Below are 20,721 nucleotides of genomic sequence, written 5' to 3'. Positions count from 1 at the left end.
GAGGGACAGTGCCCAGGCCCAGAGTTCAGGCCCCATGACTGGCCAAAACAAACAAACAAAAAAGAAAGGCTACAAATTACTATTGTTATGTGAAATTTTAAATAATAACAACCAATTCAATACGGTTTTAAGCAAACAAAGCCTATGAGCAAGCAATTTGTGGGCTGTGACCTGATAGGATAAGATCCAAACTTCTTAGCACAGCAAATAAAAAGCTACTCATAATTTATTTCCTGTCTACCTTTTCAAACATCTATTGCTAGTTCTTCCCAAAAAGTACAGATTGAGTCTGAATTATTTCCTTTCCAGAAGTATGGTTCTGCTTGTTTTTGTACTTTTCCTCTATTACTCTGCAGCCACTTTGTTATTTCAAAACACACCAGCCAATCCCCCTATAAGTTATCTAGTTAAATGTCATTGCTCCCTTAAGCCGTATCTTTGCTTTTTCTCCATTGACATGAGGAGATATTTCTTTTTCAATAGGATCTCAAAGCATTAAAAAGGCTCCAGTCATTAACTGAAATAAAGACTAGAAAAGGACAAAGAAAGGCAATTTCATGTGTAGTAGGCATGTTAATATTAATTGAATAAGTAGTTATGGAACATAAATGTATCTGGTCTTGAAGCAGAGATTTGAAAGAAGTGAGAGAAGGGACAGAACAGCTACAGATGAAATTTTATACAATAAAATATAGGTAATGAAAACGTGGGGCTTATAAAAGAAAACTAAAGATAACTGAAGGGTTAGAAAGAAAACTATTTCTCCTCTCATGAAAGAGAACATTTCAGAGTCCTTCAGATTTCAGAATACCATCAGTGCTTATTCTGACAAAACTAAGGAACAGTAGTTATAGAAGAAAAAAATTGAATAGAATGAAAAATAAGTACAAAACAAGGTAGTGGAAAACATACATGGATCTATAGAGGAACTATTAGGATTCTGAGAAGGGTATTCATGGTTGAAAATTTCCCACATATCCCAAGATATTTAGCATTCCTGCTGCCTTCCTCCCACTAAAATCACAGTGGTGCCTCACAGTGGATAAGGGGGAAAAAACTCTAGTTACATTTTCAAATGCCTCTAGGGCAAGGGGATCCACTCTTAGAAAACAGTCTCTTTACAAGAGGTTTTTGTTCTCTCTCAACACTTTATTCTTAATTTTTTCAGGCACAAGGGGTATCTCTCAGAGGAAGGCCACTTGCCTACTATTTGCAAGACCCTGATTTTGATGCCCAGTACCACATTAAAAAATTCAAACAAAAAAGTTGAAAGGATACTACAATACTAGATACTTGTTGCCTACATTGAAAAATTAAAATCTTGCCAAATTTGCTTTAGCTGAAACACTTGAAAGGAAGTTGTCCATATCATGCTTTTCATGAATCTGCGTAAATTCCTTCATAATCACACTATTACCACAGCTTTGAATGCAAATAACAAAAATCCTTTCTGCCAGCTTAAAATACAACTAATATGCAAAATTTCTCAATAATCAAAGAGTGTTTCATACCAAACCTAAACAAAATACATATATTTGTGTTATAATTTTTGTCTCTTTTAAACTATCCTTATTTTTAAATTTTTGCATTAATTTTATTTTTTAAAATTTCAGGTGTATTTTCCTAATAGACATTCTGCATTTTTAAATTTGTCTCATAAAAATCCTTGTAGTATTATTTAGTATGTTATCTGTCTCTCATAGTTCATATAAAGTAATACTTGATCTCAAAGTTTTAGTTGTACTTGCAGCATTCAGAACTGGAAAAAAAAGTTATCATAGATAATGCCAAGGGACTTGATAGAGGCTATTGGTAGTAGTACATTTGGTCCCAGAGAGTTCAGTTGTCCACTAGATCTTGTAGATAGAAGAAAATGAATGTTCTTATCTTTATAACTTTAGCTAAAATAGAGCTTGCCCCACAGAAATCACTCATATTTTGTTGAATGAATGAATACACAAATGATACATACTGATACTAATAGTTACCAACAAAATAGAGTTGAGCTTTGACACACATGTTCTAGAATATTGGATTATACATCCAATTAAGGAAAATATTGTTGAGCAATTTATTATAAAAATAATACATTTTATAATGAGCATATATTTTTCTGTTTATCTGTGTCATTAAGTCATTCTTCACAAAACATATCCTGATACCATTTGCTTCTGAGGAATGAAATGCTTATGAAAAAGTATCCTGGAGGGGGATGGGGCGGTGGAAAACCCACTGATAGTTTGGTGGCACAAACTATTTTGGTGGAGTAAAATATGTTGATGAAATTATTTACAATGGTTTCATCAAGACTGGCATTCTGTGATGATCTGCATAATAGCAGTAATATTGCTACCAAGAAAAGTTCTTTTGTTCCCAGCAGAAGAACTGTTTCTGATTAAAAACAAAAATGAATGTGTTGGGAAGGTATGAGCAGCTCTCAAATGAAAGAAAAGCTAAAAACCAGAAAGAAAACAGAAACAAGGGGTAAAGAAACAAAAGTGGGCATTAACTAGAATACTAGATAGTCTCTTTCAAGTTGCCAACTTTGCTAACGCTAAACAGAAATCAAGTGCTTGATATAAAAGGAATTACACTACATATTGTTTGTTACCTTATAATTGGGTGGGAATTCCCAAGATTTGAGCCTTTTTTGGAAAGACAATGCTGAACAGGGAAAAGAACTCTCTTCTAGATCTCAGCAGCTAAGTTCTAGCCTTGACTAAGTGTACATTCATGTCAAGGATTTGAATTGGAGAAATGTTAGAAATGAAGAGTTCAAAATTGTTCTCAATAGTAATAGCAACTTCATTTGCAAAGTAACAGGTGGTAATAGCCATTTATGGTCCCTGTCCCAGATTCATATTTGTTTGTTTAAAACTTTTTTCTTTCTCTCTCTCTCTCTCTCTCTCTCTCTCTCTCTCTCTCTCTCTCTCTCTCTCTCTCTCTCTCTCTCTCTCTCTCTCTCTCTCTCTTTTTTTTGTCGGTCACAGGGTTTGAACTCTGGGCCTGAGCGCTGTCCCTCAACTCTGCAGCTCAAGGCTAATGCCCTACCACTTGAGCTACAGCACCACTTCCTGTTTAAAGCTTTTAAAGTTACAGAAAATCCAATCTAGAGCTGGGTGCTTGGGGCTCATGCCAGTAATCCTAGGTACTCAAGAGGCTGAGATCTGAGATTCACAGTTCAAAGCAGTATTTGATGTTGATATAATTTGGGAGGGGAAGCGAAAAAAAAAACAAATTGTTTAAATAGGGATACAGGTGGACCCATTGCAACAATGAGATGTACAAAATGCTATGTTGAAAAACAAACTTTACAACTTTGGTGGGGGGGGGGGAGGCTGTAGTCATGGAGATGGGAGGGCAGGGATGGTAGGGAAAAACAAAAGAGGAGGAAACAATGTTTGATAAGAAATGTACTTATTACCTTGCTCATGTAATTGTAACCCCTCTGTATGGTATTTTTACAATAAAAAACTTATTTAAAAAAAAAAAGAAAGAAAATTCATGAGACTCTTATCTGCAGAAAACCGGAAATGGAGCTATGGCTTAAAGTGGGAGAGCACTAGCCTTAAGCACAAAAGCTCAGGGACAGTGCCCAAGCTCTGAGTTCAAGCCCATGACCAACAAAATAAATAAATAATAAAATCCTAACTCCCAGATAGCCAGAACTGCTGTCATTTACCTGAAGACTTGATTAGGTTTGGAGGATCTGCTTCCAAGAAGGCTCACTAACTTTACTGGAGGCTGTTCCTCACTAGTTGAGCCTCTCCATTAAGTTGCCTAACTATCTTTAGACTTGACAGCACAATTCCTTCAGGGTTAGTGATTCAACAGAGTGACAGAAAACCAAGACCAAAGCCACAGTGTCTATTATTGCCTAATCTTGGAAGTGACAGATGATTGCTTGTGCTCTCTATTGGTCATATAGAGCAACACAGAGACAAGTTGAGAGACACTATAGGAGGATACAAATACCAGGTTGTTGGGATCATGGGGTACCTCTGGGAGGCTAGTTAAAACAGCTTTTTGAAAAATTACTATCTTATGATGATACCAACAATGTTATTCTATTGGGGTTTTCACATAATGTGATCTGTTTCTTATTGTTTGCCTTATCTTTTATCTTATTTTAGGGGCTCATTAATTAGACACCTATTAGTTTTGAAAGCAGTCATCATCCTTTTCATGACTATATTTTGTTTATGAAAAAATAGGAGGTTGAACTTGCAGCAGCATTCTTACTCCTGTAGTATAAACCATGTCTTATCACCTCCTGAGTGTGGGAGACCTTCGAATACAATGGATGTTGGTCTCACAATTAGGCTACATTAAATAAAAAAAGACATTGTAACTAATGTCCCAGACAAATTCAAATAAGTCTGAATTAATCAAAAATAGCTTTTTTTCTTTCTGGGCAGGGGATGTAGCTTATTTGTAAAGTACTTACCTAACATGAATGAGGCCCTGAGTTTGATGCCAAGCACCTCAAAAAGTATTTCTGGTAGTAGAAATGTAAAAAGGGGCTGACTCTATAGAGAATCATATGGGGACTCAACAAAAATTAAACCTAGAACTACATTGTGATCCAGAAATTACATTCCTGGGTATATAGTCCAAAGAGATTCAAACAAGTGCTGGGATTCCAGGTATGTAACAAACACCATGCCTGGCTCAAGTGACAATGGGTATCCCTGGCTGTGTGTGAACCACATAATTTCTAATTGTAAGTTTCCTCTGTCTTGATGGTCTCCCAAGTCTTCATTTATTACCTTGAAATATGATGGTGTAATAAGTGTCGTGGTAAATGTGTGAGAAAACATAGTGTCATTAACCTATCCAGTCCCTTTAGCTGACGCATAATTGGGGACAACCCAGTGGATCATTTCTAATACTTCAAGATATTATCAGAATGGACAAAAGAGCAAAGGGGAAAAGAAGCAGGACACACACTCACCTTAATTCCATAATCCCACTAGCTTTCTTCTATATCACCAAACAGAAAAAAGGCATTCACTCAAGTCTAAAAATATGAGGATTTCAACAGCTTGTTATACTGATAACTTTTCAGTCTTTAAAAACTTTTTTCAACATGAATCATATTTTAAGCCTTATTAACTAAGATGTTCGTTCTCAGTTTATGTCAATGATTATTCAAGTTTGATCATAGAAAAATAGTCAAAATATAAATGCATGGGGAAAAGGCCAAAGTTTCCAGAAAAAAATTAAGCTTTCTTTACATTTTTCCCTAGGGTAATCTGAGCTACTGAAAATAATTGTATGTAGCACTTTTCAAAATCCTTCAATTATTACCACTACTTTTATGATAAACTTGCCACTTAAGTTTATATAGAAGATTTTCAGTCATTAGCCTCCTCATGACACTTAATTTAGATAAAAGACTTTCAGTGATTAGGCTACTGTGTATTTCTCCAACTTTGAATCTTATGATGTTCTAGAATATTATTAAACTTTCGGTTTCCTGTCTTTATACATACAAAATCAATTCTACAATGTGCCCATCCTTATACAGACATTTTATGTTTAACCAGTCACTTCTCTTCCATGAAGATGAGTTCATGTAGCCTTATTCCCTCAAAGACTTCCCTGACAGGTCACTCCTTCACTTATCCCTCATATTATGATCAGGTTGCATCCCTTCTCTTACCCTGTAAGATAACATTTATAGATAGTACTTGCAACAAGAAGGGTCATTTAGTATATTCCAAATAAATACAGTTCTTGTATTCAAATGATCTATTTCAGCATCTATTTCCTCCACTAAATTGTAAATCCATTAACCTAAAAGATGTCATATATATATCTATATATATATAGGTATATATATATATAGATATAGATATAGATATATATATAAACTCAGACCCTCTATTATAGCAGGTAGTAAAGAATATTGAAATGTAAAGTGGAAAGGAATTATTATTCATTGAGGTGGTTATCAGGCAAGATTTCTTTTCTTTTTTTTTTTTTTTTTTTTTTGGGTCCAGACGTGGGGCCTGAACTCTGGGCCTGGGCGCTGTCCCTCAGCTCTTCAGCTCAAGGCTAGCGCTCTACCACTTGAGCCACAGCACCACTTCCGGCTTTTTTTCTTTTTGCTAATGTGGTGCTGAGGAATCGAACCCAGGGCCTCAGGCATGCAAGGCAAGCGCTCTACCAGAGCCACCTTCCCAGCCCCTCAGGCAAGATTTCTAAAATGGTTCTTCAAAGATATCCTGCTTTAATTCCCAGTATCTTTAAATATGACATCAATTTTGTAATTAATTTCTGTTATATGATATATGCCTTCAAGATGAAGAGACTTTATTTTATGCTCTTTCTAGCAGACACCTTCTCAAGCCGGGTGCAAAGGTTGCTTTTCTCAAGAAAGGAAGTGAGAGAGATTGAAAGCAAAGCATGAAAAGGATGTGACACATGGTTACTGATTTGGAAGATAAAAGAGGTCAAGTGTAAGAAACAGCCTCAGCCAATAGCCAGCAGGAAAACAGAATTTCAATTGAAAAAGAAAGAAAAGAAAGAAAGAAAGAAAGAAAGAAAGAAACCAACTCTGTCCACATCAAGAAAACTGGAAGTAGACTCTTTCAGAAGCTCCAGATAAAAACTCATCCCAGCTGACAACTTGATGTTGGTCTTGTGAGTTCCTAGGCAGTGAACCCAACTGAGCCCACCCAGACTTAAAACCCACAGAACTGTGAAATAATTTATGGACATTGTTTTAATAGACATACAATACCAAAGAAAACAAATATAAGCTCCTACTACATGCCAAATGTATGCAAGGCTCTTTACCTATGTACTGGAATGAATTGTACTTTAAAACTCAAAAGATCATCTTTCCTAATTTTCCATAAAGAACTTTGTTTTAACTTCACCACCTGTTCAGAAGGAAATTCAATATCAGTCATCCTTCGTCCATATCAAAGTTGTATATCAAATTTCTGAGCCCATACCCACTTAGTGCTACTGTGGTCATGAGTTTTATGTGTTTACACACTGATAAAAACGGATGCATTCATACTAGTGTGATGGGTTTTTCAGGTGTCTTCTGCAACATTCATGTCCCAGTCAAGGGCACATTTACTGTGAAATATCAGGGCCTCTCATGTTGGTAGATTATTTGTAATTTTAAATCTTTTGTCATAAAGAAAAATTTCCCAATTATAGCTCTTAGAAAACTTGGACAGAAATTCAGCTTAGACCTTTCCTGATTAATTTATTAGTAAAAGTAGTCCCCTGTTTCTTTATTGACAATAGCTTCAGAAATTATCTTTTGCTCTTTCTCTCTTTCACCCTCTTCTTCAATATACTTAGCAGTATCTGAATTTAATAATTTAATTTAGGTTTCTGCTAGTAAAGCATTTTTATTTAAAATGGGGTTCCACTGCCTCTCAGCCTTTTGGCTAAGCATAATGTGGTCCTTTTCTGTCCCTCCTCACTAGAATGTAAGCTTGTTGGTGTAGCTCAGTAGTTTCATTCATTCCTATATCCCAGGAGCCTAGAATGATTGACAAAAAACTGAAATTGTATTCACTGACCTCAGATCCAACAAACTGCTACACTCCAACTACATTCATAGTTTAACTTTGGCTAGGGAGAATCCCCACGTCTCTGAAGTAGTATTCAGCCATTTATTTTAGACTGCCTTTCTGAGGGTACTTCCTGGTGTCAGTATGAAATTTCCTACTGCTCAAGAGACCCATTGACTTCTCTCTCATCCTTATATATCCAAGGATCAATTTCTATTCTCAGTGAAATCCTTTTCCTCCCATAGCACTCAAGGACAGTTTGGTGATTTATTTGGTTCTTTCTTCTCTACCCTAAACAAAAACAACATTCCATGATATTATAGGTTAACAGGTTTGTCAAGTAAGACAGCAATTTAGAAAATAGTATTATTTTTATGTAATTTCAATAAATTCCTAGGCATTTCATATGCTAATTCAAGCTAGATTACTAGCCCTAAACTCCTTTTATAAATTCTATTTTCTTTCATTTTTCTTCATTAGCATATATTATCAGTATGGGGGGCAGTGTCATTGTGATATTTTCATACTTGTAAACGATGTATCTCACCCACCTATCACTCTCTCTCTCATTGCACTCCCTCTTCTTACAACAATTTCAATAGATTTCACTGTTCTATTTTTATACATGCAAATAAACATAGGACCATATTCATCCTTCTTCTTTCTCTTCCTTAGCCTTCTCCCCTCCTGCTGGTTGCCAACCCTTCAATCTGAGCCTGCTCTAACTTGCCTGTCATTCATGTTTTTTAGTGTTTATTAATTGCACCAAGGGGTTTCACTATGGTATTCAGATGTGCATATATTATGTTTTGCATTCAGAATAACCATCTCTATTGTGTTCTCTTCCCCTGCTGCACCTCCAATCCCCTATGGATCAACAGCTTTCACTGAAGTTCCTTATGTCCTCTCCATATATAGTTGCACTGTACCTTTCCATCTTTTTTTTCTCCCATGTACATATGTACATGTCCATGAATATGTCTTTTTATGTTTAGCTTCCCTATATAAGAAAAAACATATGATATTTCAGTCCTAAACACTTATTAAATACAAATTGGAGGTAGCTGCTTCAAGGTAGGAAGTATTTTGAGAGCAACTTTTGCTTTCTACCCTGTGACAAACATGCACAGAAGCTAAGAGTTGCTATCAGCAACTCAGAGAGCTCTTTTTTCTTTTACAAATAAAGTTTATTTCCATGTAAAGAGAGTATAGGCACTTACAGATAAAACAAAAGCTTACATTTTTGTATCAAATGTGTTGTCTCAAACTGCACAATGTAACTGTTCTAAGACTAAACAAAATAATTTACAGATTATCAAACACAATTCAACAGTAACTAAAGCACACCATCTGAGACTAGGTCAAGCTACTTTTGAGTTCAAATGTTGGATATGGGAGTATTTTGGTAACTGCTTAAAAAGAGTGAGATTTTACATAAAAAGTAGTAACCATGAGTACTTATCCCATTCTCTAACTACTATACAACACTCTCACTTCAAATCTAGAATTTTTTTTTAACACTTCTGACTTTGGTCCAGAGGGCAAAAAATTATATAGTTTAAATAAACACACACACACACACACACACACACACACACACACACACACACACACACACACACACACACACACACACACACACACACACACACACACACACACACAATCTTAAGTGTCTTGATTTGTCTTTAAAAGCAAAAAAAGTGCAATTCACTCATATTTACCTTCAGAATTAAAGAACAATGTACATCAATGTGTAAAAAGCTTTGGATGGCTAGGTGCCGGTGGCTCATGCTTGTAATCCTAGCTACTTAGGAGGCTGAAATCTGAGGACTGCAATTCAAAGCCAGCCTGTGTAGGACAGTCTGTGAGTCTCTTATCTCCAATAAACCACCAGAAAAAAGGAAGTGGTTCTGCCCCAAGTGATAGAGCACTCTCCTTGATCTGAAAAGCGTAGGAAAAGTGTCCAGACCCAGAGTTCAAGCCCCACAAAGGACCAAAAAAAAAAAAGCTTTGAATGGTACTAATCCACTTATATTATGTACATGGTCTTTGGATAGCATAAGAATCAACTTAACTGTTTTTGTCTTAGAGCAAACTTAATTTTCTAAATTATAAGGAAAATATATTTAATGAATTATGAAAAAAATCCTAATTAGGCACTTCACAAAATCAAGGTCTTATTTACCTACATATTCTTCTAAAAGCTAGGTAGGTATTAAAAAGTATTGCCCAGCTCACCTTGAGCTGAAGAGCTGAGGGACAGTGCCCAGGCCCAGAGTTCAAGCCCCATGACTGACCAAAAAAAAAAGTGTTTCTCAGTAATATTAAATAATAATTTCTTTCCTTTGCCATTTATGCATACAATTTAGATAAGTTGTATCCATCATTTAACAAAGAAATTTAAGCATTGCTTTATGTATAGTTCTATTTAGCAATATAATATACAAAATAATTACATTATAAGAAGTCATTAAAGAGCTCAGTGCAAGAAATTTGAAAACCAGGCCAGGGACAGTGGCTTACACTTATAATCCTATCTACTTGGAAAGCAGAGATCAGGAGGAATGAAGTTTTAGGTGAGGAGCCCAGGTAAACATAACAATGACATCTAATCCATCCACAAAATATCATCTAAGGCAGATAACCTTTTAGCCTTTTATAGGATTCAGTTGCCTTCATATCAACAATATAGTTCTATTCTCCAAACATGAACACAGACACCATTGTTGCCCATCTTCTTTTTAAATCTGTTACTGGATTTTGGGTTCTAGAAGATCATTTTTCCCTCTAACTTGTTCTCTGATGGAATACATAAATCATTTAAGTCCTCTGATAACATGGAGCCATCCCTAGGATCTAGTGTTAGGCTAGTGTCTGGAGCAATTAGTTTCACTTTAATTCCACTAACTTCTAGTGAGCCAGACTGGCTCTACTGGCCCAGTTAAACCTAGTATATATCCTTCAATACAATTTTATAAAAAGGATGGAAAAAAATCTTCATCTTACCATCTTTCAGTTCCACATGTTCTATCCTTAACCTGGATTCAATGTCAACTTCCAACTCTTGATAATCCAGAATCAATGTCGTCAGAGGTAGCCTTGACCACTTTGTCCTTTATGCCCTTCTAGGCTGGCAATGTAGGTAATAAAGAGTGAAGCTCCCTTTGGAAAGCAGTGGAGACCTGCCATCAATTCTGCATAAATGAAGAAGGAAAAGGAAGACACACACACACACACACACACACACACACACACACACACACACACACACACACACACGTTTCTTTCTCATACATTACTCATTTAATTTTTGAAATAAGCCCATAAGGTTAACTTGTTTTCTATATCGAAACTGAGCCTAATGAGTATCATTACTTGCAAAGTTCTCTGTTATCACTACACAGTTTTGTTTTCCCTAGTATGTTACCCTATTTTCACACTCTGGTTTATGGAAGAATTTTGTTTTTACAAGGATTTAATTTGAAGAATAATTGAATTGATCCCTTAATTAAGATGCCTTCAGTTGTTGTAATTTCAGATCTAAGGAACATGATTCTTTAGGTCTAAAGTTCCTTTGAGTTTCTTCCCAAAGCACTTATACTTTCATATATTGGCTTTCCAGTGCTAGTCTTCACATCAATAGAGGTATGCAACTAAGACCCTGTAGACAGCATTAATAATGAGATATGGTAATTAAAGTAAGCCAGTTTTCCAATATACGAAACATGTATACTTTGTACTATACATAGAATAATTGCAAGTAGACAAACCATTAACAGTGAAATTCTTAGCAAATAAAAGTTCTTCTCTTATCAATATCCTTTGTATAAAAATGTGTTTGGGTTGATACTAATATGTCTGACCCTTATCAATAATCTTTATTACAATTACAGGTGGTGGTTCAGAGCTTTCATAGGCTTATTAGAATAATTGTTTTAATTTAGTTTCTACAGTCTTTTATTTACTAAAGCAATACATTTCCTTTAAATAATTTAAATTTTTAAAGGTTAACAAAAAACATTTACTAAATAATGTCTGTAGCTCTTAAATAATTCCCATAATGGCCATTTGATATTGTGACAATGAACACGAAAATAATTATTTAATTATGGCCAGACACTCATTTGATTCTCAAGTTTAGTAGACCAGTACAGCTTCATGAAAATATCACCTTGTTCCATTTTAAGGTTAGGTTCTTTGGCTGAAGGCAGATGTAGCAAAAAAATTTATCTTGATGACTCAGAAGAGGGCTAACCACCAGAATTGTGCAGAATGACCTTATAACTCAAGAGGCAAGCAAAGTGTTAGATACTATAATCCACAAATCAGGATTGTTAATAAATGCAGCCCAAAGCAAGTTCAGGTGGGCCTGGTAATTTCCCTATTTGAGACTGAATTGTATGATGCTAATTAGCATACTATAACTTTTCCTCCAGGTTCTTAAATAAAACATTGGAGATAAAAAGCAAAGTGCCTTGTTATTAATATATTCTCAATTGCATATATATGTTATAATTTAGAATCAGAAGTTTAAATTCAGGATAATTAAATCATAAATATATGAGTGTATTTAACAATATCATATGTACCAAAACATAGTTCAAATTGCATAATAAAAGGTACTGGGGAAAAGATGCACTAACCAAAAATGGGTGTAAATGTTAGTACATTGCACTGTATTTGTGATGTGTGTATATATTTACATGTTTTAGTATATATGTGTGTATATATCTGTACTATATGTATTGTATATATATATCTTTACTATATATAATATACCCCTACTATTTTTTATAAAGTATAGAAAAGCTAGTTAACTGGTAGAAAAATAAACTTTTAAAAAGGAGGTACATAAGATTGATTGTGCACTATCATGAATGATTTTTCTGAGAAAAATAGCAAATTAATATCAGTACAGTTTAACGTGCACTTATTTTGTAAGTTGCTGGGATCAAACCCAGAGTTAGGCAAGTGTACTACCTCTGAACTACATCCCTAGCCCTAATTTGCACTTCGGTTTTAGGTTTACTTTGCCTTATTCTGGCTTTAGCCATAGGTCTTCAGTAATTCATTAATGTTAAAAAACAAACAAACAAACAAACAAACTTCTCGGGCTGGGAAGGTAGCTCAGCGGTAGAGTGCATGCCTTGCAAGCATGAGGCCCTGGGTTCGATTCCTCAGCACCAGGTAAACAGAAAAGGCCGGAAGTGGCGCTGTGGCTCCAGTGGTTGAGCTGAAGAGCTAAGGGACAGTGCCCAGACCGAGTTCAGGCCCCACAACCAACAAAAAATAAATAAAAATATTTCCAATGAGATTAACAAAATTTTCGAAGGAAATTCAACGTATAAATACAACTGTATAATGTTTGCTGAATGAATCCTATCCTATCTTGGTGAAATTAAGGAAATAAACTAGGTCTTTAGGGTTCAGGGTAGATAATTGACCTCTGAACTTCCATTGTTAATTTTCATGACTTATTTTGGCTCTAACAATCGTGTGTAACAAGAAGGTGTTTAGGAAAATACCCATTAGTGGAGATTGAAGATAACTTCTAAAATGCCAGCATTACAAATTGTGTGTGTGTGTGGGGGGGGGTGTCGTCACACACATACCTTCCTCGGCCTAAGAATTCAAGAGGTGGTTAAAACACTGCATGGTCAGTGCCTGATAAGTCACGGCTTATGAAAGAGGTATGCGCTAAGTAGTGGTTGAGTTAATTCCCTTTATTAACATTCCTTCTGAATTCTAGCAGCAGTTGGGTCTTCGCTCCTTAGAAAGCAATGGAGTTGGGAGCTAGAAATCCCTTAAAAGGTCAGGACCAGTTAACGAGCTCACGGGTGAGTGTCCCACAGGCTCCCAGCACTGGAGGAAGTGGACGAGGATTCAAACCCGGCGTGAGGGGAAGGGGGGGGGGTCGCAGTGACGAGCAAGCCAGCTCCAGAGGAAAGCCCCCCGCCCCCCAACCACCGCAGGCCAACCCCGGGCCCAGGGTGGGTCACCTGGGGAACTGGGCCCAACCAACTCCACTTTGCAAAGCGTCTCCGGGGCCGAGCGGCCGCCGCCCCCCCCGCCCCGCCCCCGCCGTCCCTCCCCACGTTCCTGGGAAAGAGCAACCGCAAAACACCCCAACTCGCGACCTCTCCACCCTCCATTCCAGTCAAAGACCGCAGCCGAGAGGAAAGGCCCCCGCCAACGCTGAGGCCGCCGGCGGGCCCCGCAAGAACCTTCGCAGCCCCGGCTGCCGGCCTCTTGCGGAGGGGAGCCGTCAAGTCCTGCAAGGACAACCTTCCTCCCCCGGTCTCCTCCCTTCCAGGTTGGTCCCGTCCCGCCCCGCGCAACCCCGGCGGCCGGGGCCACACCCGCTTCCCTCCGGTGGCCGGGCCGCTCGCTCGCCCGCCCGCCCGCCTCCGCCGCAGTTCGCCAAGGCTTCTTCCTGGGGGCGGGGCTCACCTCCGAGCCCCTAGGGCGCGTGCGCACTGGAGCCGAAGGGCGACTCCCTTCCCGGATCTCGCGAAGTTACGTTAGAGGAGCCGCCAGTGACGAGCGGCCGCGCCGAGGGGCGGGAGGGTTTCTGTGGTAGGACGGGGAGGTCCGCGGGGCCCGGGCGCGCCGCCCCAGTGCTCTGTGGGATACTGGAAGTCTCGAGCGTCTCCTCCCGGTTCCCAGCCCCGGTCGGGCCCGCACTCATCGAGACAGTCACACACACCCCCCCCAGCCTCCCCTCTCTTCCCTCCCCGCCTCCCCTCCCTTCCCCTCCCCCTCGCGATAAGAAGACCCGGCGGCAGGAGAGGGGATGAAGATGGCGGACGCGAAGCAGAAGCGGAACGAGCAGCTGAAGCGCTGGATCGGCTCCGAGACGGACCTCGAGCCTCCCGTGGTGAAGCGTCAGAAGACCAAGGTGAAGTTCGACGATGGCGCCGTCTTCCTGGCTGCTTGCTCCAGCGGCGACACGGACGAGGTCCTCAAGCTGCTGCACCGCGGCGCCGACATCAATTACGCCAATGTGGACGGACTCACTGCCCTCCATCAGGTTTGTGCGCCCGCCGCTGGGTCTCGATCCCGGACCCGAGGATGGGGGGGCTTGGGGGGGGGGAGGTGGTCTTCCTGAAGCTGGGGGCGGCGCGCGAGAGAGAGACTCCCGGCTCGGCGGTGAGGGGGCGGCTTCCCGGGAGGGAGGGCGGGAGGGCGCTGGGCTGGAGGCCCCCTTCTGACCAGTTGCTGTCGGAGTTGGGAGCTGGGTGATTTCCGGGGTGTACGGGCGGGGGGGGGGGAGAAGGGGACTGTGGGCGTCTTGGGGGACCCCCCCCCCCGAGCCATTTGTGGATATGTGTCTGGTGTTTGGGGTCAAGACCGGGAGGAGTGTCGTGGTTGTGCCGGGGGGGGGGCACGGTGTCAATGATCTATTTGGGGGCGAGGGGGAGTCTTGAAAGAGAAAGACTTAGCCAGGAGCTCGAGGGACGCTTGGGCAGATGGACCCCCTTTAGCTTGTTAGGTGGGCAGCGCGTTTGTGGTACTTTTTTCAGGTCTTGATTACCAATGATGAGGATAATAATAGTAATCCAGAGACCCAAGCCGAGAGCCCCGAGCGAACGATTTCCTGTTTTCTCCTTTATTACTCTTGGTCACCGGGGAGGGGAGAATGGGGTGTAATTAGCTGGTCTGCGCCGGCTGAAAAGGGAGAGAGGATGGTGGTGTTGAGGGCAAAGGAGTTCCCTAAGGACGTGCCCACCTCGGGACGGCGACCGTAGAGTTTGCCGCAGTGTCAGAGATCCGCGGGCTCCGTCTAAGTCCCGGGGTGTGCACCTAGGGCCAGCAAGAACAAATGCCGTGCAGAGCCTGAAAGCCGGTTATCAAACCCCCAATTTTTTTCTTTTCGGGGTGGGAAAACAAGAAAAGACAGAAAGGAAAAAGAAAGCTGGTCGCCACCGACTTTTCTCAAAATGGATGCTTTGTGCATGTTAAAGTTTTATAGTAGTCTGATTGGGATCTCTCAATGTTAGCCAAATAAGGAGAAACTATTGGCAATCCAGAGATAATGTTGCTTTGCCTTTAACAGGCCAAAAGCAACACAACCCGTACGGTTGTGCATAAAAAGCGATTTATAAGTGATGGTGATAGGTGACATGACTTAGACTCTGCCCTTTTTCTTATTGGAGAATTAGGATTTTTACTAGTAAACCTCCTTACAGTGAAAAGACTCACTAGATACTTCACACTTGCCTTGATGGAATGTGCAGGATGGTAGCCTTATTTTGAGTAGCAGACTAGTTTGGTGGGTTGAAATTTTAGGCTTTCTATTTTTATGAATATTAACTTGATGCCGCTTTAAAAGGGATGAGTACATTGGCACCTTTCCTTTGACTGCTTCCTGTTTGTGTGATGACCATTTTAAGTTTTATTTAATCAAATTATCATATCAAGCTTGGCATATAGCCCTTGTTTACAAAGTTGCCTGGAAGGATCGAAATGATTGACAAATGGCAGGACAAATCTGGAATTCAGAATCACATCAATGAGAATATAGTGTGGTCCTATAATGTGTAGCGAACTTCGGCGGAAGTTTGTTTTAAAGCCTAGTATAACTTGATATTAAAAGTACTATGTTGAGAATGAAAGTGTCTTTGGGCATCAAAAATGGTTGTATGTGATGAAAAAATGTTCATCTTTCTTTGTAATTAACATGTTTTTGTATGAAACTCATAATTTTATGAAAAATAATTTCATGTCTGATGTCAGAATAACGATTTTTGTCAGCATGTTTTTAAAAAATTGGTTGCTACTGTTGTGGAGGAATCCAATTGTGTTGGCTTGGAGGAAGAGAAAATTTTCAAATGATTTTTGATGTGAATATAATAGTTGTTCAGGTGATACAAGACAATGACGTGTAATAGGACTTAAGTTCCCCCCCCCCCTTTCAATTGTACTTGTTGCAGGAATTATCAGACCTAACTAGAGTCTTCTTGAGTAACTGAATTCACTGGTTAGTTTGGAGAAGGTGGATATTTACATTAGACCTTTTTGTAAGCTTTATCTGTACATTTCTTAAATCTGTGAAGTCAGAATCTCTAAAAGATCAGCATTAAAATTTTTTATTAAATTTTCTCCACACTTTTCTCATATTTTTTTCAGTTGTAACTGTTAGAACAAGTAGTTCACTTTGCAGAAATACAGAACACTAGATAATGAAAGGTAACAAAAGACTTTTTAAGAACCACAGACTTTCAATTTTTAAGAAATGCTGTTTGTATAAAATACTTGGTACTAAAATGACCTTATTTGTTGAATAGGCCTTTAATAGTTTTTTTTAACTTAATCTCTAGCAGGATCATAGAAAAACTAAATGTTTTTACTAAATTATGTATTGGTTCATAGTTTTTAAAATTTATTTCACTTGTTCTTTTTTAGTTTTTAATTTAGTGTTTTGGAAAACTGTAGCCTTTACGCTTTTTAACCTAGTACTGTCTTTACATTTTTAATGTAGTTTATATTTAAACTTTTATTCACTGGTTGAATGGTCTCTCTATATGTCATGAAAATATTCAGTTTACAACCATCCTATAGAAATGCCATCTATAGAAGAAATTTTTTTTTTTTGGTTACATGAATCTCTAGACTACCTTTTTTCCTCCTTTCAGCTGGAGAACAGTACAAAGTCAACATATGAAACCAATTATTTTTTCTCTAAAATTGAGGCCTAGAGTGCAATTTCATTAGCTTCTGATATTGTAACTACCTGTGATTATATATCTGCATTTTAACATATTTAACATATTTAAATACAAATTCACTCCTTGCAACAGCATAACATCTACTGTATGTACATTAACTTTTGTGGTGTCTTCAAACTTGCCTTTCAAACTTAGGTTTGTATGTTATAACTTAGTTTTTAAATCTTTTATATGTTTTATTATAAAATCTTTTATCAACATACTTTGTATATAATATTACATGAGATGAATATATATGATAGATCCTATTTTTCTATCGGAATGCTAATGCAGTTGATAGTTTTAAATCAGTCAGAAATGTATTTTAATTGAATACGAAACAAAACATCTCTGCTCATTAATACCACTTTAACCTCTCTAATCAAGTTAAACCTTCTAGTTACTATTTACTCATTTCCTCTGTGTGTATCTCCAATTTCAGATTCTTCAGAATTATATTTGTATCTTTTCCTTGTCTCCTACCGTTATTATTTTTATCCTTACACTATAGTAATACTTTGCCTATTTCTATTCTCACTCTGTATTATTCTGGCTTACATAGTGATTTCCAATTATATTCCAACAAATTTTACCACTTTGTGTCTCTCCTCTTAAATTAAGGATTAAAACAGTTTGTATTTGTATTTTAATTTCTAACCAGTAGCCATGTTTTAGTTGACCACTAGTTCTAGTCATTCTTTAAAACTTGATTCAATTGCCAACAAAAAGGATCTTTGTGATCTTTCAAATTGTGTAAAAACTGTAGTATTTTTGGCCATTCTCTACTGAAGATTGTAAGTCTGTGTCCAAACTGGGAGAATAAAGACCCAATCATTCACATTTCCAGAGTCTAGCTCACTATGTTTGTTGAATTTTATTTTTTATTTCATAGTTACCTGTGTATAGTGTGATACATCTTGGAAAACTTCATATACAGATACTTAGAATATTGTTCTTGCACATAATAGAACTTGTGTTTGTGAAGTAAATGTAACATTGTTATAGATTTTGTTATAGATTCTCGGCATGTTTTTAATATCTTCATAGTTTAAAAATTCTAAGTACTAACCTATTTAAAAACCTTAATTCTATTTCAAAACCTTAATGCAATTTAAATTTTGGTTACATGGGAAAAAATGAAACACCATTTGAGCCATTATAAAAGCCTGAGATAGGTCCATAGGGAATCCAAAATTGAATTAGGTACATGTTCTATTACAGTTTTAATAGTTTTGTAATTTCCTACTTTTCAACCCGACAGACATGTTAAATCATCCTGTTTTTAAAACAGATTTTTATAACTTCTAAGAGCCATTTGAAGCATCTTTGTAAAATATGTGACTTGTCAGTAAAAGGAAGTCTTAATATAAAAAAAAGTTAAAGATTAGAAACCCGTTACCCTGTGAAGCTAGCTATGCAGGAGATTGAGGACTGAGGTTTGAGGCCAGCATAGGCAGAAAAAGTTCTTTAGATTCCATCTCCAAAATAACCAGGAAATCACAAGGCTGAGGGTATGACTCAGGTGGTAGAACACCTGCCTAGCAGGCTCAAAGCCCTGAGTTCAGAATCAATTAATTTTCATTTGCTTGCTAAGAAATAAGTTTAGGGGCTGGGAAGGTGGCTCAGTGGTAGAGCGCTTGCCTTGCATGCCTGAGGCCCTGGGTTCGATTCTCCAGCACCACATAAGCAAAAAGAAAAAAGCTGGAAGTGGTGCTGTGGCTCAAGTGGTAGAGCGCTAGCCTTGAGCTGAAGAGCTGAGGGATAACGCCCAGGCCCAGAGTTCAGGCCCCACGACTGGACCCCCCCCCAAAAAAAAAAAGAAAAAAGAAATAAGTTTAATTGCTATTTACGATGAATTTGTTTTAAAAAAAACATTGAATTTATAGTTGCAAACTTAGAAAATGTTAAGGCTTTGGAAGAACCTATTGGATCAAGTGTATAATATTAAAATGGTGTTTTTAGGATATAATAAGGCTTTTGGCATCATCATAAATCCATTTTTAAAAAAACAATTAGACTAATTCCCAACTCCATACTGTCACCTCACTTCCGACAAGTAAACGGACAACCCTAGCCATATAAGGGGTATGCTGGTTTTAGAGTAGCAGTGCCCATACTGCTGATTTCTCTTTAGTTGCTGCTTTTTTGCTTCCTGGCAACAGTTTTGTGGTCTGACTTTGAAGTGTCATAATCAACACCATCTTTCATATGCTTCAGCTACAGTGTGATTTGCAAGCTGTGACTGAGCATTTTCTAGTATAGCACTCAATAGAAGACAGGAAATTTTTTCCATTATTCCGTCCTTAGGTTTTGCATATACTGTTTACATAAGAAATTACCATTACTTAAGGATTTTTAGAAAATACCTTTTATTCTTCTGTAACATGTTATTACCGTGACATTTCCTGAATTTGTTGTTGTTGATGATGTTGTTGTTGTCTCTGTCTCTGCAGAAAAAAAAAAAAAAGAAATTAACCTCATACTTTTTGAAAGCTTGTTGGACTCCACAATCCTAAGAGGATATGGGCATTTTAGTATGCCTATTGAAGGAATTGAGGACTGTTGTATTCAGTTTATTCTGTTTTGATCTTCAGTAAGTAGATCACAGTGCTTTTTTAGAAGAGAAATGCTTTTAGAAATAGTACTGTTTGCATCAGACACTGGTGGCTCACACCTGTAATCTATTTCCTCAGGAGGCTGAGATCTGAGGGACGCTGTTTGAAGCCAGTCCAGTCAGAAAAGTCCATGAGATTCTTACCTTCGGTAACTACTTAGAAAAAGCCTAAAGTGGTGCTCTGGCTCAAGTGGTAGAGTTCTAGCCTTGAGCAAAAGGACTGGCACGAAAAGAAACAGTATGATTTAATTTTCCTAGCATAGTTTTTCTCTTGCTTAAGATCTCAACATAATGAATGGCAGACCTAGAATGGCAGTCCAGAGCTCAATGTCTACACTAGGTGTATTTTTTTTTAATTCTGAAGAAGTTAACATTCCTAAATCAGTCACTGTGTTGGTGACTAGTAGTTGGAGGGTTTCCTTGTATATCACTTGATATTCAAATCAATTTTTAAGATCTTTCTATGGTAATTGAAATATAGTAGTACTATAAATTAGTCTTAGGATTTGAAATTGTACTAAATTTTAGAAGTCTGAAAATTGTTTTTTACTGACCATTATGTAAATATTTATTTGATCAGTGCTTTGGAAAGTTGCAAGAAGGAAGTGACAACAAAACTACATCATTTTTCAGAAAATAGAGTTTAGTTTTTCTTTATTCTAATATTACTCATATTACTCCATTAGGTGTTTTATATACTTATTAAAATTTTCATGTACATGTTCATTTTTAGAGACAAATAATAGATAAGCTCATTTTATTGGATATTAGAACAAAAAGAAAAAGCCTTTTTTAATGTCTCACCCATTCTAGAGTGTAAACTCTAGAATTTATTTTCTATCCTGTGATTGATTGA

General features: G+C 37.8%; 1 protein-coding gene across 3 annotated transcripts in view; it reads left to right on the top strand.

Annotated features, from left to right (window-relative positions):
- The first annotated feature begins 14,115 nt into the window (after positions 1-14,115).
- Positions 14,116-20,721, top strand: part of LOC138811994 (protein phosphatase 1 regulatory subunit 12A) — a 111,879-nt gene continuing 105,273 nt past the window's right edge. For all 3 annotated transcript variants that reach the window (XM_069999950.1, XM_069999948.1, XM_069999949.1), the window contains exon 1: positions 14,116-14,574. In XM_069999950.1, coding sequence (XP_069856051.1) covers positions 14,338-14,574 — 237 coding nt within the window. In that variant the 5' untranslated portion in view covers positions 14,116-14,337. The remainder of the gene's footprint in view (positions 14,575-20,721) is intronic.

Source organism: Dipodomys merriami, unplaced genomic scaffold (assembly GCF_024711535.1).
Source record: "Dipodomys merriami isolate MVZ:Mamm:240054 unplaced genomic scaffold, mDipMer1.0.p SCAF_555, whole genome shotgun sequence".
Classification (NCBI taxonomy): domain Eukaryota; kingdom Metazoa; phylum Chordata; class Mammalia; order Rodentia; family Heteromyidae; genus Dipodomys; species Dipodomys merriami.
This window is presented reverse-complemented; position numbering and strand designations above follow the sequence as displayed.